At 41.4% G+C, this 24,500-nt stretch overlaps 2 protein-coding genes across 4 annotated transcripts; both read right to left on the reverse strand.

The window, feature by feature from the left end:
- Positions 1-440: 440 nt before the first annotated feature.
- Positions 441-11,330, reverse strand: wnt16 (wingless-type MMTV integration site family, member 16). Its single transcript, XM_061959683.1, has 4 exons — positions 11,189-11,330; positions 2,075-2,301; positions 1,709-1,998; positions 441-1,638 (listed from the first exon to the last, which is right to left on the reverse strand). The coding sequence occupies exons 1-4, from the start codon at positions 11,284-11,286 to the stop codon at positions 1,177-1,179; spliced, it is 1,077 nt and encodes a 358-aa protein (XP_061815667.1). The 5' UTR covers positions 11,287-11,330; the 3' UTR covers positions 441-1,176.
- A 69-nt stretch (positions 11,331-11,399) lies between these two features.
- cped1 (cadherin-like and PC-esterase domain containing 1) lies at positions 11,400-24,392 on the reverse strand. 3 transcript variants are annotated; one of them, XM_061959681.1, is made up of 22 exons: positions 23,930-24,392; positions 23,554-23,719; positions 22,861-22,955; positions 22,662-22,722; positions 17,917-17,992; positions 17,720-17,852; positions 17,521-17,651; positions 17,389-17,461; positions 17,150-17,278; positions 16,983-17,087; positions 16,828-16,919; positions 16,725-16,762; positions 16,467-16,653; positions 16,235-16,403; positions 15,535-15,634; positions 15,338-15,474; positions 15,045-15,265; positions 14,879-14,980; positions 14,729-14,816; positions 14,491-14,634; positions 14,254-14,419; positions 11,400-11,539 (listed from the first exon to the last, which is right to left on the reverse strand). In XM_061959681.1, exons 1-22 carry the CDS (start codon positions 24,110-24,112, stop codon positions 11,529-11,531), a joined length of 2,607 nt encoding a protein of 868 aa, XP_061815665.1. In that variant the 5' UTR covers positions 24,113-24,392; the 3' UTR covers positions 11,400-11,528. The 3 variants fall into 3 exon arrangements, with proteins under 3 accessions (XP_061815665.1, XP_061815662.1, XP_061815663.1); XM_061959678.1 differs by having other exon boundaries at positions 14,491-14,637; XM_061959679.1 differs by having other exon boundaries at positions 11,410-11,536; positions 14,491-14,637.
- Between the last annotated feature and the right edge of the window lie 108 nt (positions 24,393-24,500).

Here is a 24,500-nt window from a genome sequence, read left to right on the forward strand (position 1 = left end):
TTGTATCCCATTGGGTTGAGTTTTTTCTTGCCCTGATGGGGGATCTGAGATGTCGTTGTGACTTGTGCAGCCCTTTGAGACACTTGTGATTAAGGTTTATATAAATAAACTTTGATTGAACTTTGATTGATATGTTAAACATTTTTATAACTCAATTTAAACTTTAATTGAGATTATATGAGGCTATGTTTTTGATATTTGTTTTAGAACAACGTATTCCATGTGCTCCTTGATTTACTTGCAAATTTTAGGTAAATGCTACATATTTACCTGTGGACTATCTTAACCCAGGAAACTTTGTTTTTTGCATATCAATCCTTGATTGTTAAATGCAATAAAATACCCACTACCTGTTTGTTGAGTGGTTGATTGAAAATGTATTTACAATCAGAGGTGTAATAACATGTTGCAATCAGTGAAATGAGAATAGGACGACTAATAATACATAATTTACATAATAATACTCTGACTTGTTAAGTCCTTAATCGTAAAAAGAAAAGGACACAAATTGGGTCCATCACACCAGGCCCCGTCAAGAACACCGAAAAACAAGACAATTGAAGGTGGCAATGAATGGGTTAAAGGGGCCCACATCCATACTCTTTCAGGGGGCCCAGAATTCTTAGCAACAGCCCTGTTTTATGCTGCAGCTGTTACATATACTGCAATATTGTACATGGTAATTGGTATATATTATATAAAAATATAATACATCAGTATATATATCATATACTGTATATATAATATGTAAATATTACAAATGTTATATTTTATATTGCTACTAAGGTACATTTTTAGACTACTTTATACCTGCATTATCCTTTCAATCCTTACACTTTCCATCCTTTGTAACTGAGCTACTGTGTGGAACAATTTCCCTTTTGGATCATTAAAGTTTGTCTAAGTAAAAGTCAATAAAACATACTTTTTCTCCCAAGTAAAAAAGGGCAAAGTTTTCCCCCCATGTGGCTGAAAATGGTACTGCACAAAATAGTTGTTATTCATTAAAGCAAAATTATTTATTTTCTAAACTTCTCCATCTGCTTTTTCAGTTTTTTTGGTTGAAGATTTAGCACCAATGAGTCCAAGGGGCGAGCGAAAGAAGTCAGTTGCGGGAGCCGTATTGTCCGCGTAGCGCCAAGGCAGCAGGTGACCACCAGGGGGCAGCACCGGCGCTCACTTACACGTGTGCGTGTCGCTCATACTCTCGCAGCGCCTGCAGCGCACGTAGCAGCACCACACAAACTTGCACGCGCAACGGTGCACGTGACGCTCCACGTGCGTGTTGTAGCCACGCCCACAGCAGAGCAGCTTGCAGCCGTCGGGCCCGCTGGAGGTGCGGTTGCAGCGGCGCCCCCTGGTGCCGAACACGCCCCAGCGGCGGTTCTCCAGGCAGTAGTTGGGCGACTTGTTGATAAAGACCAGCTGGTGTTTGTCCACCGGGGGGCGCCGTGGCGGCTCCTTTCTTTTGCTTTTCCTCCTGCCGCCCGCCCACAGCTGGACGCTGTGCTCGTAGCGCTCCTTCAGGTAGCCGCCCACCTGGCCGAACGGCGCCATGGTCCTCCAGCACGTCTTGACGGCGCACGAGCCCGACACGCCGTGACAGCGACAGTCGGTGGACATCGTCATGACGACAGCCTGCAGGGCAAACAAGGACACGATGAGCAAAAGACTAACCGTAGAAAAAGACGAAGAAGGTGCAGCGAACCTGGCGCCCCGCCTCGCTGTTGTGCACGTTCATGTTGAGGAGGGCGTGGCCTCTGGCGTCGGTCGACGTGTTTTTGGCGGCATGATCGATGAACCTGCGGCTAAGCCAGGTCCCGTACTGGACGTGGTCCGAGCAGCCTCCCCAGTGCCAACCCTCGGCGGGAGAACCCGCCCCCTTCAGGCGGGCGTCGCAGCCGCACTCGCTCACGTTGCCGTGGCTACAAAAGCGCGTGACGGCGTGGACCAGCCCGGCCGCCATCACCGCGTAAAGGAAGGCTGTTTCCTTGGTTCCTTTGAGCGAGAGGAAGAAGCTTGAACTGCTTTCCTTCAAAATAAAAGTAAAAAATAAATAGAAGCCATTTCTCACCGCTTGTCAGCTCGTGGCCAAAGACGGACGGGTGTTGGCGGGTGGAACAGTTCCAGCGCTCGTGTCGGAACTGGTTCTGACACTCGCTAATGGCCAGCCGGGCAGCGTCCCGAATGCTGGGGATCAGAAAAGTCCTTTTTCGGCACACCTCCCTCTGCTGGGCACTCAGAGGAAGTTCAGAGCAGCCTGCCTCGTCGGCTTGACCCGCAGAACTCAAACCCAACAACCTGGCGAGAACCAACATTCAATTTAGACAACCAGCATTTCTGAAAGCTCGATTGCATACTTGCCAACCTTGAGACCTCCGAATTCGGGAGATGGGGGGTTTGAGGTGGGCGGGGTTTGGGTAGCAGGGGGGTGTGTATATATATACAGGTAAAAGCCAGTAAATTAGAATATTTTGAAAAACTTGATTAATTTCAGTAATTGCATTCAAAAGGTGTAACTTGTACATTATATTTATTCATTGCACACAGACTGATGCATTCAAATGTTTATTTCATTTAATTTTGATGATTTGAAGTGGCAACAAATGAAAATCCAAAATTCCGTGTGTCACAAAATTAGAATATTACTTAAGGCTAATACAAAAAAGGGATTTTTAGAAATGTTGGCCAACTGAAAAGTATGAAAATGAAAAATATGAGCATGTACAATACTCAATACTTGGTTGGAGCTCCTTTTGCCTCAATTACTGCGTTAATGCGGCGCGGCATGGAGTCGATGAGTTTCTGGCACTGCTCAGGTGTTATGAGAGCCCAGGTTGCTCTGATAGTGGCCTTCAACTCTTCTGCGTTTTTGGGTCTGGCATTCTGCATCTTCCTTTTCACAATACCCCACAGATTTTCTATGGGGCTAAGGTCAGGGGAGTTGGCGGGCCAATTTAGAACAGAAATACCATGGTCCGTAAACCAGGCACGGGTAGATTTTGCGCTGTGTGGAGGCGCCAAGTCCTGTTGGAACTTGAAATCTCCATCTCCATAGAGCAGGTCAGCAGCAGGAAGCATGAAGTGCTCTAAAACTTGCTGGTAGATGGCTGCGTTGACCCTGGATCTCAGGAAACAGAGTGGACCGACACCAGCAGATGACATGGCACCCCAAACCATCACCCAACCATGCAAATTTTGCATTTCATTTGGAAATCGAGGTCCCAGAGTCTGGAGGAAGACAGGAGAGGCACAGGATCCACGTTGCCTGAAGTCTAGTGTAAAGTTTCCACCATCAGTGATGGTTTGGGGTGCCATGTCATCTGCTGGTGTCGGTCCACTCTGTTTCCTGAGATCCAGGGTCAACGCAGCCGTCTACCAGCAAGTTTTAGAGCACTTCATGCTTCCTGCTGCTGACCTGCTCTATGGAGATGGAGATTTCAAGTTCCAACAGGACTTGGCGCCTGCACACAGCGCAAAATCTACCCGTGCCTGGTTTACGGACCATGGTATTTCTGTTCTAAATTGGCCCGCCAACTCCCCTGACCTTAGCCCCATAGAAAATCTGTGGGGTATTGTGAAAAGGAAGATGCAGAATGCCAGACCCAAAAACGCAGAAGAGTTGAAGGCCACTATCAGAGCAACCTGGGCTCTCATAACACCTGAGAAGTGCCAGAAACTCATCGACTCCATGCCACGTCGCATTAACGCAGTAATTGAGGCAAAAGGAGCTCCAACCAAGTATTGAGTATTGTACATGCTCATATTTTTCATTTTCATACTTTTCAGTTGGCCAACATTTCTAAAAATCCCTTTTTTGTATTAGCCTTAAGTAATATTCTAATTTTGTGACACACGGAATTTTGGATTTTCATTTGTTGCCACTTCAAATCATCAAAATTAAATGAAATAAACATTTGAATGCATCAGTCTGTGTGCAATGAATAAATATAATGTACAAGTTACACCTTTTGAATGCAATTACTGAAATAAATCAAGTTTTTCAAAATATTCTAATTTACTGGCTTTTACCTGTATATAGCTGGGCCGGCACGCTGTTTATATGGAGGAAAAGCGGACGTGACGACAGGCTGTCCTCACTGGACAGCATGTGGACCTGAGTGAGGACACCATGCGGCTGTTAAAGGGTGAAGGTTTCAGGTAAGAGAGGACGCTAAACGCAATACCTTTAAGGCACGCCCCCAATATTGTTGTCCGGGTGGAAATCGAGAGAAATTCGGGAGAATGGTTGCCCCGGGAAATTTTCGGGAGGGGCACTGAAGTTCGTGAGTCTCCCGGGAAAATCAGGAGGGTTGGCAAGTATGGGTTGGATTCAGAGGTGTGAAGTAACGCACTGCATTAACTCACTTACATTTACTAAAGTAACTTTTAGACGCATTGTACTTGTCAGACTGGTTTCAATGCAATATACTTTTTGCTCAACCTTGCGTATTTTTGTGAAGAAACTCTACTTTGACTCTATTACATTGAGTTTCATTCAGATCACCACATGTATCATAATGTATACATACACCCCCGCGACCCCGAAGGGAATAAGCGGTAGAAAATGGATGGATGGATATACATACACACATACATATATGCATACATAAATGTATATATTTATATACATATATATACACACACAGGTTATCATTTGTAATGGGGACCAAGTTTTTGATCATCACTTGTGGGGACCACCCTTTCTACAGGTTGAGGAGGCATAAAAAATTTTTGGTAAAATGGACACTGCCCAGTTAGGTCATACACGTCTTTAAATCTCTGGATTGATGAAGTAATGTGCTGATCATTCTTACTGGGGACCCTGGGGAAAAAGAGTTAATATGGTTCATGAGGACCAAATTTAAATAATGTTGCATAATTCACACAAATTTGCATGTGACTACTGAGAACCATTTAAAAAAATAAAAATAAAAAGTTCAAATTAAATATGACATGATCCTCAGATTTCAGCACTACAGCTATCCTCTTATAGGAAGTTTCACCATTTAAATGTTAAAGCAAATCCTGCACTTAGGCATCTTCAGAATGGATCTGACTATCATATAAAAAAGTTTCCCTTTAGGGCAGTGGTGTTTTTTATATATATATATTTTTTGTTTTTGTTTTTTTTGTCATAAAGAAATACAATCATGTGTGCTTACATGTGCTTATCCCTGCAGAATGTATTGATCTACATTGATTAGAGATGTCCAATAATATCGGCCTGCCGATATTATCGGCCGATAAATGCGGTATTGATTTTTTTATTATCGGTATCGGGGTTTTTTTTGTTTGTTTTTTTATTAAATCAACATAAAAAACACAAGATACACTTACAATTAGTGCACCAACCCAAAAAACCTCCCTCCCCCACTCATTCACACAAAAGGGTTGTTTCTTTCTGTTATTAATATTCCGGTTCCTACATTATATATCAATATATATCAATACAGTCTGCAAGGGATACAGTCCGTAAGCACACATGATTGTGCGTGCTGCTGGTCCACTAATAGTACTAACCTTTAACAGTTAATTGTACTAATTTTCATTAATTACTAGTTTCTATGTAGCTGTTTTTATATTGTTTTACTTTCTTTTTTATTCAAGAAAATGTTTTTAATTTATTTATCTTATTTCATAATTTTTTTTAAAAAGTAGCTTATCTTCACCATACCTGGTTGTCCAAATTAGGCATAATAATGTGTTAATTCCACGACTGCATATATCGGTTGATATCGGTATCTGTAATTAAAGAGTTGGACAATATCGGAAATCGGCAAAAAGCCATTATCGGACATCCCTAATATTGATGTATAATGTATATATTGTGTTTTTTATGTTGATATAATAAAAAAAATAATTAAAAAAATATTTTTTTATTTTTTTTATTTCTTGTGCGGCCCGGTACCAATCGGTCCACGGACCGGTACCGGGCCGCGGCCCGGTGGTTGGGGACCACTGCTTTAGGGGACCTGTTTTTTGTCCCCATACCGTCAGAGGTCCCCTAAAGGTGACTGTGTAAACAGAGCGATGTCCCCATTAAGTAAGCATTGCCAGAACACACACACACGCACACACACGCACACACACACACACACACACACACACACACACTCAAACTACACACTGTAAAAAGGGACATGAATTTCAGACGAAGCAGCACAACTCTTCAACGTTTACTTACAAATTAGGAAAAACAATTTCACTTCCAACTATACAAAACATGTTGCGGTAAGTTGTAGGTACTGCGTTTTATGATTTAGCTGCACATATGCTAACAATAGCTCTGTTATATCGTCATAAGTGACTGTAAAATGTGCATATTTTGTCATATATGCTGTAGTGTACATGCTGTGGGCCCGCCACATCATTTTATCTGGTTCGCCAATTGATTTTAAAGTTTGATTTGAGTTTGAGTTTATTTCGAACATGCAAGCATACAACATGATACATCACAATTTCCAGTTTCTCTTTTCAACATGTTCAAAAAGGAGTAGGAAGAAGCAGAGCTTAATTTTTAATTTTCTTTTACATAACAGTTGCCAAAACTTTAGTTCACTTCCTGTTCTCAATTTATTCACAATATACTCCATAAGTAATCACAATATAAAATAAATAAATAAATAATAATTGGTGAAGTAAGTTATATTTCATTTGATGAGATAAGTAAGATTATTTTGAGAGTGAAAGAATGGATGAATTAAATAAATTCAGAATGTTTATCATGGTTCTTCTTCTTTGTACTTTGTAAACACTTTAAGTTTGAAGAGTTTCTTGAAGTGGATCATATTAGTACATTGTTTGATTGCTTTGCTTAATCCATTCCATAATTTAGTTCCACATACTGATATACTGAAGGTCTTAAGTGTTGTACGTGCGTACAAATGTTTTAAATTACATTTTTCTCTAAGATTATATTTCTCAAGTTGCCCGCCACTTCATTTTAAGAGGCCTTATGACATCATGGTATTTTACTCCCTTTTAAGTGGCCCAACACGTCATTATATGCAGTCCACTACATGAATTTAAGTGACCCACCACATCATTTTATGTGCTTCACCACATCCTTTAATTTGGCCCGTCATGTTATTTTATGTGGCCTGCAAAAGGCTGTAAATAATAAAGCACTTTCTGGCTAAAGGTATTTATTCTTTCAATTTTGACATGCATGGTCTGCACTTTATTGTAATCTGATCATGCAACAAGGTGTTACAAAAAAATGTTTTGGTTATCAAAAATAAATGCAGTACTCAAATATCTGCTTGTCACTTGGAATTACTGTTTAAAATCAAGTTATCCATCAATCTCTTGGGAAAAAAATGTAATTATTCAAAAATAGTTGCCTATGGAAAACGTGGCTATTATATGTTTATTTTCATATTGACTATTACTATTGAGGGCAGCCATAATTGCAATATGGCCCTCAATAAAAAACAGTTTAAACTCTCCTGCTAGTGTCTCTGTTTCTTACATGCGCGCACACACACACACGCACACACACACACACACACACACACGAACTACGGTTGTAGTGAAAATACCATTAAAAAAATGTCTACTAAATCAATGAAAAGTTCCTCACCAGTTACTCAGTATGTGCATGCAGTTTTTTCCCTGAAGACTTACTTTTATTCAAAAAAGTATTATTTTGAAGGCTACTTGACAGTACTCTTTCTGGAATACACTTTTTGGCTGTCTACCCACCTCTGACCGTAGTCGGACACACTGTGTCCACACTAACACTATTTTTTTTTTTTAAACAGTTTTTTTCCATGTCTTTTGTCCATCAGTTAAAAATATGTTGTCTATATATTTTTTTTAAATGTGTCCGTATATGTATATATATATATATATTTGCAAACCTTTTTGGTCTATTATAGTTTTTAAGTTATTAACGTTCTGTTATCCACCTGTGTGAAGTTGAACCTAATGTCCATATCTCCCCACACTTGTCCCAATCAGTTGTGCTGCAAAAATAATTGGTCTAACTATTATAGTTTTTAAGTTATAACAAATTATGATTCGTAATCCCTCTCCCCCCCAACACATCCACCTTCTCAAAACCTCCTCAAACCAGTCCCAATTATTTCTGCTATGTTTGTGCTGCTGCAAAAAAAATGGGTCTCACTTTTATAGTTTTTATAGCTGTCATGACCTGGCAGCCTATCTTATTTTTGCAATGCCTGGTTTTCTGGGTCACTATAGGCGTGACCGCTTGCGTGCACACCTGTTGCTCATTTGCTCCGCACTATTTGAGGTCTCCTGTCTCTTGACTTGGCATCAGTAGATTTCCTTATGGTTCACCCTTCCAGTCATGTGCATCTCCTCTGCTTTGGCTCCACTCACGCTTCTCGTTCCCTGTGGCTCAGTCCCCCCGCCAATGCATTCTTCGTTATTTTCCTCCTCACTCCTGTTAATCCAGCTAAACCGTTCATGACACTTACATTTCATAGAGCTAGCTATTATTCATAATTTGTTAATAACTTCAAAACTATAATAGTTCGACCAAAAATTGTGCAGCACAAATGAATAGCAAAACTGAATGGGAGAGGTTTGGGGAGATTCCGACGTAATTGGGGGTGTAGTTATGAATAATAATATGTTAATGACATGTCAATAACATAATAGGTTACCTTAAAAACAATAATAGTTGGACCAAAAAATTTTGCAGCACAAACAATTGGGACTGGTTTGGTGAGGTTTTGAGAAGGTGGTGGGCTGGTTATGAATATTGAAACGTTAACAACTTAAAAACTAAAAAAGCTGCAACACAAACAAATGGGACAAGTTTGATTTTGACAAGGTGGGGCGGCTAGATGACATCACTAGTCAGAAAATATACTAATCTGGCCCGCGAAATGGTAATAATATGCTTTAATAAAGAATATTTTCTCACTAAATGTATTTGTTCTTTTCATTTAGATATTTAAAAGACACATAAACTGCATGCTTATCTTTATATACATATATTTTAAAATGTAATATTAGCTAAAAATGATACACAATGTTATCATATTTTTTAAAGTAAGTACTTGAATATGAGCTTGACTTCATTGATTTCAAAAGAAGTTATCAAATTGTGTGCACTGTAAAAATGACAATAGACTTTACGGTAAAATTCTGGCAACTTAGCTGCCAGGTTTTTTTTTTTTTTACTAAAAAACAACTTTGGTACTGTTTGTGTTTACAGTAACACACTATAAAATCAATAACTCTAGATTTTACTGTAAAAAAAAAAAAAAAAAAAATGGTTCTGTTTTTCGATTCCATTTCCAGTAATATGCCGTAAAAAACCATTGCAAATTTTACGATAAAAACGCTTTTTTTACACTAAAATCTTTTTTTTTTTTTAACAAACGTAAAAAAAGCGAATAATCAAATGCTTAGACAATAATGCAATATCAAGAGCCAAATCCCTACTTAAAAATAAATCCTATTTACAAGTCTGAGGGCAGACATATCTGCGATGTGGCCCTCAATGAAAACAAGTTTGACACCCCTGCTTAAAAACTTAAAAACCGTAACGGCACATGCGAAAAGTGTTTGCAGCACAAACGTGTACAGCACAAACAATTGGGACACACGTTTGGGGAGATTTGGACCAGGTGGGGTTGCCAACTTCACACAGGTGCCTTGTGGACGTAGCCGAAGCATGCAACACAGCCAAGTCATAGAATGACTAATGCGATCGCTCCTCGCAAGTTATTAATGATAACCAAGACAATGCGTATTAAAAGTCAAATACAAAGAGTCTAAAATATCCAAAAGTCAAACCCACCACACGCTCGCTCACCCGCAAATACTCATACGTGTCATTTAAATTAAAAATAAACATCACAGCCACCATCTGGCACAAAATAAATAATCAGAGCGACTCCAAATAAAATGGTAAATGGTCTGTATTTATATAGCTCTTTACTTTATACATCACATTCACCCTTCACACACCCATGGCGGAAGCTGCCATGTAACCACGACAAGTCAGGAGCAAGGGTGAAGTGCCTTGCACAAGGGCACAAGGACACAACGGCCGTGACGAGGACGGCGGAAGCTGGAATCGAACCTGGAACCCTAAAGTTGCTGAAACAGTCCGCGTAGCGCAGATGGTATAGCGAAATAAGAGTGAAAATAATCCACAAAGTGAGAGAAATGGCAGTAAAAATAAGAATGAGGCAGGGAAAATTAAGATGAGGCAAATTAATCTTTCCTCTTTGACTATCAAGATGATCACAGAATTGGGGAGGGGAAAAACAGAAATTTCTAGAAGCTGAAAAACGTAATATTTTCCTTCATGGATGAAACACTTTATTAATAACTACAATTTTAAATGTATTTTCTGGCTTAACTGCAAGAGCATGTGGCCTGCAGCATACTTATAATTAGTCACATGCATTATCCAATCAATTATTATTATTATTATTAATACAATTTATTATTGTAAGTATTAAAAGTTGTTATGGCTATTACAAAAATGTTGTATTTTCTATTATTTCAGGATTAAAGAGGTTTGGACCTATAATGATTTGAAGTCATAGAAATTATTAGTAAACGTACTAAATAATATAATGACTAAAATTATGATTGTAAGTTATTTCTTATTATTAGGAGTTATTAAAAAGTATGATGATTCGAATTTCTGCATGATCGGAAAGTTAGTTATTAGAAGTTATTAGTGTGAAAATACATACTAACTTATAATCACAATTCTTATCATCTTGATAACACTTTCCATATTAAAAACAAATTAATACTTATACTAACGACGTCTAATAATTATAACCGTTAATTTAATTTCTGTTTACCACATTACTAGCGTGATTCGAATAATGATTGAATAATTATTATAATTATTAGAAATAATTGTTGTAAATATAAAAACATATTAACACTTAATCATAATAATAATAATCAGAATACTAATTATTATTATAAATAATTAGAATAAGAAGTTGTTGAATATTACTTTTTCGCATTTAAAAAGTATTATTGTAATAATTAGAACTAATCATGAAATGAGAAATAAATCTGATTATTAGTTTATTATAGTCCAATTTATAGAACAGTAAATGCGCCAATTGACAACAGGAGTGATGTAAGTCTTCACACATAATAATTCAGCCTGATTATTATTAATTGAGATATATTCATCTGACGCGGGAAAGTGCACGTGCGCGCGGGTACTCACATCCAGCTGGCGCCGCAGCTCGGCGGCCACACGCACACGCACAGCAGCAGCAGCAGCGCAGTCAGCGTGCACACGCCTCGGACCCGGCTCGTCTCCATGTCGGCCGCGCGGCGTCTTCATGCCCGTGCGCGTGCCAGTGGCTGCATGGCGGCTTTCCGCGCTCTGGAGCGCCGCCGCCGTCGGTTCTGATCCAAAGACAAATCCCGGACGAGACTGCAAGCGGCGGCAGAAGGTCCAGTCCAGAAGAGTCCTCATTGGGCCGGCCAGGTGTCCAAAGACAATGACGTCATCGGCCAGTGCTGTGACGCTTATGAGAGTCACGTGACCTGGCTGAAAGTTTTCACTCAACTGCTGAAGATGAAAGAGAATTCTACTGTAGCTTCTTATATAAATGCACTTAGATATACAATCCTACATATAGATATAGAACACAAGTTCACTCAATAATAAAATACAAATAATGCTTCATTAGTTCATCTATCACATCAACATACATGAATATAAACATATAGAAAATATATATACAACATGTAATAGAAAACAACATATGTGCAACCTGCTAGAAAACAACACACATAAAACATATATAGTTATAAAACATAGAACAGAAAATATGGAAGTAGAATTGTCTCACATCACCTTATCTTTATCAATAGTATTTATACAAATTATGAATTTATTTGTATATCAAATTTGTATTTGTATGTTTATTAATATATGCATATGTATTAATATCATATTGATGTATATAAGTTGATGTCAGACGATTCTACTTCCATTAGAAAACCACATAATATACATGGATATACAACATGATCGAGAAAACTGCAGCTATATATATATATATATATATATATATATATATATATATATATATATATATATACGTATGTATATATGCATATATATACATACCTATGTTTACATACATATATACACACATATATATATACACACAAACACATATATATATATATATATATATATGTTCATACATATATACACATATACAGTACATATATATATATATATATATATATATATATGTTCATACATATACTGTATACACACACATATACAGTACATATATATATGTTTACATACAAATATGCACACACACAAACACATATGTAAATGTACACACATATATACACGTATGTGTGCGTGTTTGTGCATATATGAATGTAAACATATATAAATAGAATAGAATAGAATAGAATATAAAGTACTTTATTGATTCCTGGGGGATATATATATATATATATATATATATATATATATATATATATATATATATATATATATATATATATACACACACACATATACATATAAACACACACACACACACATATACATATATACATATACATAAATATATATATACACACACACATATACTGTATATATGTATATATATATATGTATGTGTGGGAAAAAAATCACAAGACTACTTCATCTCTACAGGCCTGTTTCATGAGGGGGTTCCCTCAATCATCAGGATATATATATATATATATATATATATATATATATATATATATATATATATACACACACACACACATATACATACACACACATCAATACATATATATACACACACACACACACACACACACACACACACATATACTGTATATATATATATATATATATATATATATATATATACACACACACACACATATACATATATATATATATATATACATATATGTATATATATATATATATATATATATACACGCACACATACATATATATATACACACACACACATATACATACACACACATATATATATACACACATATATACATATATATACACACACACATATACATATACACACATGTACATATACATACATACATACATACATATATATATATACTCCTGAAAAGCAGCATCCTCTGCAGTAGATGTTTATCTTTGCCCTATTACTTTTGTACGCATTGCAAAAGTTTGGGAGAAAAGTCTGCTGTTTTATAGGATGCAAATTGTCCACTGCAGAGGATGTTGCTTCTCAGAAGGTTCTTAGCTTGAGTACATTTTCTGTAGCTTCTTGACCTATTTGAACTTTAGGTCAATAAACCTGGTCGAAGCCCTCAATTATAGGTCCATGTTGTTGATTAACCTGGGTCCAAGTTGTAGATGTTTCTTGGACCAACGATCTGGTTGTATAGCTACATGCCAAGATTATTCTAGAGCCATGAATCTAGCTATTTCTAGGTCAATGTTTTAGAATCCACATTCTATATGATCCTAGAGCCATGAATCTATACGTTTCTAGGCTCCTGTTCTAGTGTTTCTAGATTCATGTGCTGGGTGATTGTAGGTCCATGGTCTAGATGTTTCTGCAGCCACGAGTCTATATGTTTTTAGGTTCATGTCCGAGGTGAGTGTAGATCAATGTTCTAGATGGCCTAGGCCCAAGATTGTAGGTATATGTCATTGATGTTTTTGGGGCCATGGTTGTAGGTCCATTGTCCACAGGTTGATCTAGGTCAATGTCCTTGATGATCGAGGTCCATGTTCTTGATGTTACTATGACTATGATTGAAGGTCCATGCTCTCGTTAATTTTAGATCCATGTTATCGATGTTCGAGGTCCATGATTATCAATCCGTGTTGTAGATACAGCTAGGTCCATGTCTAGATGAATGTAAATCCATGTGCGAGACGTTTCTAGGTTCTTGATCTAGGTTTGTGATTGTAGGCTCATGTTCTTGTTAATCTAGGTCTATGATTGTAGATTATGTATAGGTTCGCGTCTGGATGAATCCATGTTGTAGATGTTTCTAGATTATTGTAGGTCCATGTTCTAGTTATTTTAGGCCTATGATTGTCGGTCAATTTCCTAGATTATCGTAGGTCCATGCACCAGTTATTCCAGGCCTATGAGTGTGGGTTCATCTTCTTGTTATTCTTGGTCCACGATAGTAGGTCCATGTTATAGGTGATTGTAGGTCCTTTATTTATTCTAGCTCCATATTATTGAGGCCCATGGGTTCTAGGGCCATATGATAACTGTCTTAGATGTTGTAAGTTAGTTTACGTACTCGGACACAGGCGACTCAGCAGGATGTCGGCGTACACCTGGTTCACAGCTCCAATTACATGATAGGACGAGGTATTGGTTTTCACTTTTGAGGGAATGTTTGCAGCGTTTGATTGGCTTCCAGGTTGGGTTGTGCGGTGGGCCGACTCGGCACAGAACTTGTCCACCTGGCGACCATGAGGAGACAAGCGTTGGTGTGAGACGGTTAGAGTGACGTTGGAGAAAAGTTGCCGTTTACCTGATGGAAGTGGCACGCACAACGTCCCGGCAGGAAGTCTTGGTAGCGACCCATCGTGATGGCCAATGTGTCGATCACCTCATAGCCGTGATGCTTTGCAGCAGTGATAATATTCTGGTTCTCTCTGGGAAGCTTTTGGATCTCCTTCTGAAAGATCAGCGACCACCAAGAAGAAGTTCTAGCAAGTTGTCACGGTGACAAGGGCAAAAAACAGTTTTACAAGGAAAATTTAACAAACCGGACTGCGAAATCGGATCCCGTCCACAGGAAGATGGAAGCCCATTCCCAAAGACTTGACCACCACTTGGACTCCACTGAGAGACTCACTGAGAAGAATTGGGACACCTCAGTGACGCTACTTTTGAAGGACATCATTTGAACAGCTCACCTATCCAGAACCTCACGAACCATCCACAGGTGCTTGCTGTTGAGCCATTGAACTCCTCCCACCACCAACACGGTCATCTCAGAGTTCATCAGAGGTCCTGACCTTTACGATGCACATGTGACACGTCAGAAAGGCATCATATGGGAAGAGGATGGCCTCTCCCCACCTTTGCAGCAGCTGGGTCAGCGCCTGCTTGAAGGTGGGCCTTTGCTTGTGGTCCAACCAGAACTGAGGATAATACGAGTAGCTGACCCACGTCCGACCGTGGTTCAGGTTCTTGTAGACTAGCATTTCGTGGGCCTTGTCCCAGTCCACCAAGCTGGAGTTCAGCCGCTCCATCAGGAAGTACATCATGCCCCGATTGGTTGAGTCCCCCAAGAACAACACCTGAGGGGGGCGGAGTAAGCAGGAATGAAGGAAAGAAGGAAGCATTTGAAGGTCATCATCTCAAAACCTCACCTTTCTACCTGCCATACACTCCTGCAGCAGGGGGCGCTTCACCACTCCATGATAGCAACTGTCGGGTTGCCAGGCAACCTTCCGCCAATCACACGTCCTGTTGTCAGAACAGCTGAGGCACGGAACCAACCAGCGACCTGACAAATGGATATTTTTTATACTTCCACGTCATCAGCAAGTGAAGGTTGCCAACACACCTGGAGAATGTCCGGAAGTGCAGGCAGGAAGTGGATAGGTTGGTCTGGAAAACGGTTCCAGACCACAGGGGCGATTCGGAAGAACCACGAGTCCACAATCCTAAAAACGACCCAAAGGACTTGTTGTCAATTTAAGTCTACTTGGGTTTTTTGGGTTGTTTTTTTTTTTGCAGAGCTAAGCTAAAGTAAGCTAAGGTAAAACTTGAAGCGTTCTTCTCTGGTACGTGGAAGCAGGTGGTGTCAAGGGTCAAATAAACCCGACCAGCTCAGCAGCGAGGCCCCATGAGAGCCGCCGCGTTTGGTCAAGACTTCAGAGCCGGCCCGCCGCCTCACACACACACCAGAACCACGCACACGCTCTGTGATCCATCCCAGCATACACTCCTCCTCTTCTTCTGCTGCGCCCGCCGCCGCTTTCAACGCGGCGGCGCCACATTCTGCACGCCGACGCCACAGCTCGCAACAAAGTGACACAAGAAAACTTAACAGGGATTTTCTTGTTCATACCTGAGCTCAGAGAGCGCCTTCAAACGGGACACACACACACACACACTCTCGCACACACACACACACACAACACAACACACAGTGATTGTTTTTCTTTACGGCACTTCAGTTATCAATAAAAGTAACAAAAAGAGGAAATACATTGTACTTCCTATTCCTACTCTACTTCCTGGGGGTGGGTCCGCTGACTCACTTGAACATAGCCGCAGGTCACATGGTCCCCAAACATTGGCAGGCTGGGCCGGCCTTCGCGGTACACGTGCACGGTGTAGACGGCCACCACGGACGGCGGCGACGCGGCCTCGTCCGTCACCAGAATGTTGACGCGGTTGTGTCCCAGGCCGACGGGGAAGGTGAACTCTCTGAGGAGGGGGAATCACATCAACTGCCTCAACTGTAAGGTCAGAGGTGAGCGTCGGTCTCACCTGGAAGTTCGCCGCTCGTCCAAGCGGACGCCACAGGCGGCGCTGGCGGGCTCCGCGCGGACTCTGATCATTAGCGTGTCAAAGGTCACTTCTGTGTGGTACTCCTTGAAATGGGGGCTGAAGGGGGGGCTCAGTGTTAGGGGGGGGTCGGTGTAGATCTGACGGAGGCGGGCGTCCACGCATGAACCTAAAAAAAAGCACAGGCGGCCAATCACAAGCCAGAACGCCAACCTCGCCATCGTCAAGCCGATGCCTTACCTGTGCTCTGATTGACCGCCGCATCTGATTGGTCGGCCCTGCAGCACAAAGACGGGCTTGTTAGCGCATGTGGGAAAAAGGGGCGTGAGCCAAAGAGCCTCACCTGCCAACGACGCTCCCGTGATGGCGAACGACGGCGAGCAGCATGTCGGACAGGCGTGAAGCGCCGCGGGACGAAGATTCGCCGGGACACACCTGCACGGTGTCACACGTCAATACGTCCTACTGATCCAAGACAAAGACTTGCATGTTCGCTACCAGCTGGAAGGACCTCGGCGCCATCACGTGACCGTGAAAGCGACGCAGAAGAAGAAAGTCGTCTGCAGACATTCGGACGCCGCTTGTCTCTGTGAAGACGCCGCGCTGACATCGGGACAAACATCCAAAAATCATTCCTAGCTCTTGGCGAGTCACATGACCCTCACCTGCTCGTCGTCTGACTGCGTCTCCGAGGACAACAGGAAGTGAAGCGTGTCCTCCAGGATCACATCTCTGGTGACCTGTCTGTCAAAGTGCCGATCACTCAGAGCCGACAGAGTCAAACCCGCGTCCACCTGGACAAAACCGACCAATCACACGACACACTGGATGATGCACAGGCACGTGACCACAAACAAGGATTTTCAAAAATAAAAGTTCTGGCATGCACATGAAAATTGCGCACCTGCGTGATGAGGGGCTTGATGGATCCGCTAAAGAGCAGCGTGAAAGTGAGCAGCTGATAACACAACACACACCTGAAACACAGCACACCTGTCAATCATCCTGCTCCACCTCTCGCCAAAAACATGTTCACCTGTTCAGGCTTTGAGCCTCTTTATTGGCAGACAGTGCGGCCTCCAGCACCTGACCTATGACCTCCTTAGCTTGCCCCAAAGCTTCTTGGGAAGTCTTTGGCGGAAGTCGCTGCAGCAGGAAGCCACTGAGCTGCGAGCAGAGGACAGTGATGACCAGAAGGGGGCGGCGGTGTAGCAAGACCCACCTGACACAATTACCTGTGTGGCCCGCGACATCTGACTGTCTGTCACTACGGCAACTTCGTGCAGGAAGGCGGTCAGAGGCCTCACGGAGGTCACTACGACGTAAACATTCACCACGGCAACCAGGCCAGATTCCACGGCGGACGCGCTGTCGGAACATCGTGTTGAACAGGTGCGTGCGCATACACGTGCACAAACACACACATGCGCACCTGTCAGCTCCGACGGGGCCGTGAGGGGAAGTCCGGTTGTGACTGCAAGCAGGAGGCATGATGGGTAATCCACGCGCTGACAGAGAAAAGAGAAAACATATGTATAGGCTATATAGCGTATGGATATGGATATTTGCAGTATAAATGTATTTACTGTAGGTGATATATAAATGTAGTGTATATAAGTATGCAATATAAATGTATTTAAGTATTTAAGCTATATAGAGTATGAATGTATGTAAGTATGTATATGCAACATAAGTATTTAAGCTATATAGAGGATGATGATATGTGATATAAATGTATTTAAGTTTATATATGCAGAATAATCATATAGACATATGTGTATGCAATGATCATAAATGAATAAAGGTATTTAGTATAATGTATATGTATATAAATGTACAAAAGCACACAGAATGTATATAAGTATAACTAAATATAAGTACAGTACAGTATATGCAATTCAAATATATTTAAATATGCAGAGTATAACTGTGCATACAGCGCATGCGGGGAAGTATTCACAGAGCTTCACTTTTTCCACATTTTGCAATGTTACAGCCTTATTCCAAAATGGGATAAATTCATTTCTGTCCTCAAAATTCTACACATAATACCCTATAATGACAATGTGAACATCCATCCATCCATCCATCCATCCATTTCCTAACGCTTGTCCCTTTTGGGGTTGCAGGGGGGGGTGCTGGAGCCTATTTCAGCTGCATTTGGGCGGAAGGCGGGGTACACCCTGGATAAAATTCACACTCACATTCACACACTAGGGCCACAGTTTTTTTTTTGTTTTTTTTTGCAAATGTATTAAACATCCATCCATTTTCTACCGCTTATTCCGTTTGGGGTCGCGGGGGGCGCTGGAGCCTATCTCAGCGACAGAAGGCGGGGTACACCCTGGACAAGTCGCCACCTCATCGCAGGGCCAACACAGATAGACAGACAACATTCACACTCACATTCACACACTAGGGCCAATTTAGTGTTGCCAATCAACTTATACCCAGGTGCATGTCTTTGGCGGTGGGAGGAAGCCGGAGTACCCGGAGGGAACCCACGCAGTCACGGGGAGAACATGCAAACTCCACACAGAAAGATCCCGAGCCCAGGATTGAACCCAAGACTACTCAGGACCTTCGTATTGTGAGGCGGATGCACTAACCCCTCTTCCACCGTGCTGCCCTGTATTAAACATAAAGAATTAATTAATAACATGTACATAAGTATTGACAGCTTTTCTCAATAATTTATTGATGCACCTTCGGCAGAAATTACGGCCTCAAGTCTTTTTTTAATACAATGTCACAAGCTTGGCACACCTATCTTTAGGCAGTTTGGCGCATTCCTCTTTGCAGAACCTCTCAAGCTCCACTAGGATGGATGGGAAGTGTCAGTGCGCAGCCATTTTCAGATTCCTCCAGAGATGTTCAATCAGATTCAAGTCTGGGCTATGAGTTCCCTGACTCTTGCAGACATTCCTTTGATATCTTGGCTGTGTGCTTAGGGTTGTTGCTGTCCTGCTAAAAGATGAGCGCTCTGGAGCAGGTTCTCATCCAGAATGTCTTTGTACATTGCTGCGTTCATCTTTCCCTCTATCCTGACTCCTCTCAGTTCCTGCCGCTGAAAAACACCCCCACAGCATGATGCTGCCACCACCATGCTTCAATGTAGGAATGGTATTGGCCTGGTGATGAGCGGTGCCTGGTTTCCTCCAAACATGATGTCTATCATTCACGCCAAAGTTCAATCTTTGTCTCATCAGACCACAGAACTTTGTTTCTCATGGTCTGTTGAAGGGCCGCGTGCAGACCATGAGAACTTTGTTTCTCATGGTCCGAGAGTCTTTCAAGTGCATTCTGGCAAAATGTTTTATGAAAGAATTGCTTCCGCCTGGCCTGTCAACCATACAGGCCTGAATGGTGGAAGCAGATATTTTTCTGTACCCTTTCCCAGATTTGCGCCTCAAAACAATCCTGTCTCAGGGGTCTACAGACAATTACTTCGACTTCATTCTTGGTTTGTGCTCTGCCATGCACTGTCAAGTGTGGGACCTTATATACAGACAGATGTGTGCCTTTTCAAATCATGTTCAACCAACTGATTCACCACATGTGGACTCCTATGAAGCTGTAGCAACAGCCCAAGGATGATCAGTTGCAACAGGATACACCTGAGTTTACTTTTGACCTTCATGGCAAAGGCTGTGAATACTTATGTGCATGTGATTTCTTAGTATTTTATTTTTAATATCCATCCATCCTTATTCCCTTCGGGGTCACGGGGGCACTGGAGCCTATCTCAGCTAAAATTCACTGTCATTAAGGGGTATTGCATGTAGAATTTTAAAGACAAAAATGAATGTACTCCATTTTGAAATAAGGCTGTAACGCAACAAAATGTGGAAAAAGTAAAGAGCTGTAATTAGGGACCGCAATGTCCCTTTGGGACAGAGAACCCTATTGTATTTTGTGTGTTTTATTCTTTATTATTATTATTATAATTATTATTCCGCAGCTTTGCGCTGTAATTTGACACCCTTAACATGCTTCAAAACGCACCAAATTTGACACACACATCAGTACTTGCGAACAAAACGATTTAGTCAAAAAAACAAACCCCAAAACTCAAAATTGCGCTCTCGCGCCCCTAGGAAAAGAACACAGACAAAACTGCCTCTAACTCCCAGTACGAATGTCGTACAGACATGAAACAAAAACCTCTATGTAGGTCTGACTTAGACCTAGATTTCATACATTGACATCCTTCAGCAAAAATCAACAGGAAGTTGGCAATTCCCCCTTCAAAACAAAAGTTTCGTAAAAACAGTCACTTTTGCCTCTTTGAGCTGTAATTTGACCCCCTTAACATGCTTCATAACTCACCAAACTGGACACACACATCAGGACTGGCAAAAATTGTAATCTAATAAAAAAAAACAACCCCAAATCTCAAAATTGCACCCTAGCGCCCCCTAGGAAGAAAACACAGACACAACTGCTCCTAGGAAGAAAACTCAGACAAAACTGCCTGTAACTTTCAGTAGGAATGTCTTAGAGACATGAAACAAAAAGTATTGGGACACTTAGGACTAACACTAGGCAAAAGTATTGGGACACTTAGGACTAACACTAGGCAAAAGTATTGGGACACTTCGGACTAACACTAGACAAAAGTATTGGGACACTTAGGACTAACACTAGACAAAAGTATTGGGACACTTAGGTCTAACACTAGGCTAAAGTGACTAACACCAGCGTGACCCCACTGTGCAGAGAAGGTAGGTAATGTGCGGGTAAAGATATGTTGTATGGGTGAAAGAAGGAAGCACCAGTGTGACCCCAGGATGCAGGGAAGGTAGGTAATGTGCAGGTAAAGATATGTTGAATGGGTAAAGGCAGGAAACACCAGCAAAAGTCGGTCCCGTCCAACACTGCTTGCAGCTTTAATTACTTTTGGGATGCACTCTAAGTTTAAAGTATATATGCAGTATAAATGTATACAAGTACATACAAGCAGTATAAATGTATACAAGTATGTATAGTATATGTAGTATAAATGTATATAAGTGTGTATATATAAAAGTATATAAGTGTAATATATAGATGTATATACAGTACAGGCCAAATGTTTGGACACATCTTATTTCATGTGTTTTCTTTATTGTCATGACTCATTACATTGTAGATTGTCACTGAAGGCATCAAAACTATGAATGAACACATGTGGAGTTATGTACTTAACAAAAAAAGGTGAAATAACTGAAAACATATTTTATATTCTAGTTTCTTCAAAATAGCCACCCTTTGCTCTGATTACTGCTTTGCAAACTCTTAGCATTCTCTCGATGAGCCTCAAGAGGTCGTCACCTGGAATGGTTTTCACTTTACAGGTGTGCTTGAAGCCCATCGAGAGAATGCCAAGAGTGTGCAAAGCAGTAATCAAAGGATGGCTATTTTGAAGAAACTAGAATATAAAACATGTTTTCAGTTATTTCACCTTTTTTTTTGTTAAGTACATAACTCCACATGTGTTCATTCATAGTTGTGATGCCTTCAGTGACTATCTACAATATAAATAGTCATGAAAATAAAATAAACGCCTTGAAGGAGGAGCAGTGGTGTCCAAACTTTTGGCCTGTACTGTATATATGTGTGTAATATAAATATAAATATATATATACACATCAATGTATATGTATATAAGTGTAATATATATAAATGTATATAAGTGTAATATATATACAGTATGTGTGTGTGTGCGTGTATTATGAATGTATATACTGCAGGTTTGTATATGTAGTCGGTGCTGTCATATATGGGTGAAAGGTAATAGCAATTCTAAGGGCCCACATCCCGCTACAGGGCCCAAACTGCCACACACGGCCCCCACTAGAAGGGCACACACTGATATTCTTTCAGTGGGCCCAGAATTCCTAGCAATGGCTCTGTATGCAGTATAAATGTACATAAGTATGTACAGTATATAGATGCTTGTACCAGCATTCATCATAGCCTGTTGATATGGAAACTGCTGTGAAGATGTTCTCTGGTTTGGTCAGATAAGAAAAAGTGAACGACGGCCGCCAATAAAAACATAAACTTTGTTTCCTATGGACTTGAAGGCACCACCAAAGGTAAACAACTTTTTGAGGTGGTCTTCCATGTTTTGTTCAACTCGACCTAGCAGAATGAAAGAACTTGATTTGAACTCCACTTGGGAGGTCCACTCACCTGTCAGCTGACACAGAGCTGAGGCAGAGAGTGCCTCCACCAGACCAGGCAGAAGATTGACCTGAGACAGACACACACACACACACACACACACACACACACACACACACACACACACACACACACACACACACACACACACACACACACAGATGAGCAGCATGTGACAGTACGCTGGTCTGCGTCTACGTGAACTCACCATCTGGTGTGACCTTAGGTGCGAGAAAGCGACCTTCCTCAGACAACTTCTCTCTGAGGAGCTTGAACACAACAGCAGACTCCACCCACTTTGCCCTGTAACCATGGCAAAATACACAGGAAGTCAATATCTGTTGTAGTTAATAGATATAAAGTTATTTCAAAAGAAAAAAAAGAAAATCCACATTTCCTCTTCGACGAATGACTTTTGAACAAATTGAAAGCTTAAAAGTCCTGATCTATCACAATGTCTTCTAGAACATTCTGGCTGCTGGAAAAGAAAAACAGGAAGGAGCCTGTCAAAACAAAAGCGCTGAACTGAAGGTGGGGACATGTGGAAGCAATTTGGATCCATCCGGAGTGGTCAGACTTCTGTGAGAGGTTTCCATAACGACAGCGCCCCCGCGCGCACACAGACACACACACACACACACACACACACACACACACACACACACACAAACTATAAAACATTTGGACATTCTTCTGTCAGGGCAAAGATCAGACTCCTCACCCCTCTCTCCATCTGTTTACCTGTTTAGGGTGGGCAGACAGGCGTCACTGTCAATCAACGGAATGCTTTTTTAAACCAGTCACTTCTCAACAACACAACTATGGGAATCTAACCTGCAAACTTTCATTTAAAACACACTCTCTGGATTAAAGAAAATTAGATTGATTGATTGATTGGTACCTTGATTGTGCTGCACAAAGCTGCTGGTCTCAAAGTATGTGGACTTGTGGACCTCATAGTCCAAGTCGTGCAGGACTCTATGGTAGAGCTGCACCTCGGTGTCACTGTGTGGGTGTGACCCCATCACAACCAAGGCCCGGCGCCGCCCGCTGGCCATGTGGGACATCTGATAGGACATGACTTTATTTTATAGTTGAAATATATATTTAGTGTAGCTTTTAGCATACAGGCTAGCAAGTAAAAATAGAAGAACAAAGCCCTCCGTTTAAACTTCAGCTGTTTTTAACACTCATCAGTCACATGACCCCCTTGTTGTTGTTTAAAGATCAAATAAAAAAAAAAGTGTTCTCAAGTTTGATTGAGGACCGCAACTCACCTGCAGACCCTCCAGGGCTTTCACCAACTTCCGGTCGTCCTCCGTCGGACTGTCTGGCGGCTCTTTGGCGGCTTGCTGCGGGCCGGACCGCTGTCCAGTGAGGCTCTGGTAGAAGAGGCAGCCCGCCGCTCCGAGCAGCACCAGAAGCGGGCCGGAAATACCTCGGCGGCGGCGGCTCAGCATCTTCGTGGGTCAGCTGTCCTCCTCTTTATCATCGGCCTCATCTCTTCTTGCTGACTGGCCGTCATCGGAAGCATCGTGACAGCACCAGCAACAACTCTGCAGTCAACTGGGCTCGTGTTAAGTTGAAGAAGCTCAACTGCGTGGCAGCGAACTTCACCAGTGGTTCTGATCCAACTTTTTTTCTTAGAACGCCTCCTTTTTTTTTCCCTTGACGAGAAGAGTTTGTACGTGCACGCGCCCCTCCCCCCCAGCTATTTCTGGAAACCACGCGCGTAAGGAGCGCGTGCACACACATTAGATAAACGTGGTTGAATTGTCAAGTCAAGGGGGCGGGGCCAAACCCTCAAACTGGCATAAAGCGTGAAAGCAATGGCTTCACACAGTTTAA

Source organism: Nerophis lumbriciformis, linkage group LG05, assembly GCF_033978685.3.
Source record: "Nerophis lumbriciformis linkage group LG05, RoL_Nlum_v2.1, whole genome shotgun sequence".
In the NCBI taxonomy this organism is placed as follows: domain Eukaryota; kingdom Metazoa; phylum Chordata; class Actinopteri; order Syngnathiformes; family Syngnathidae; genus Nerophis; species Nerophis lumbriciformis.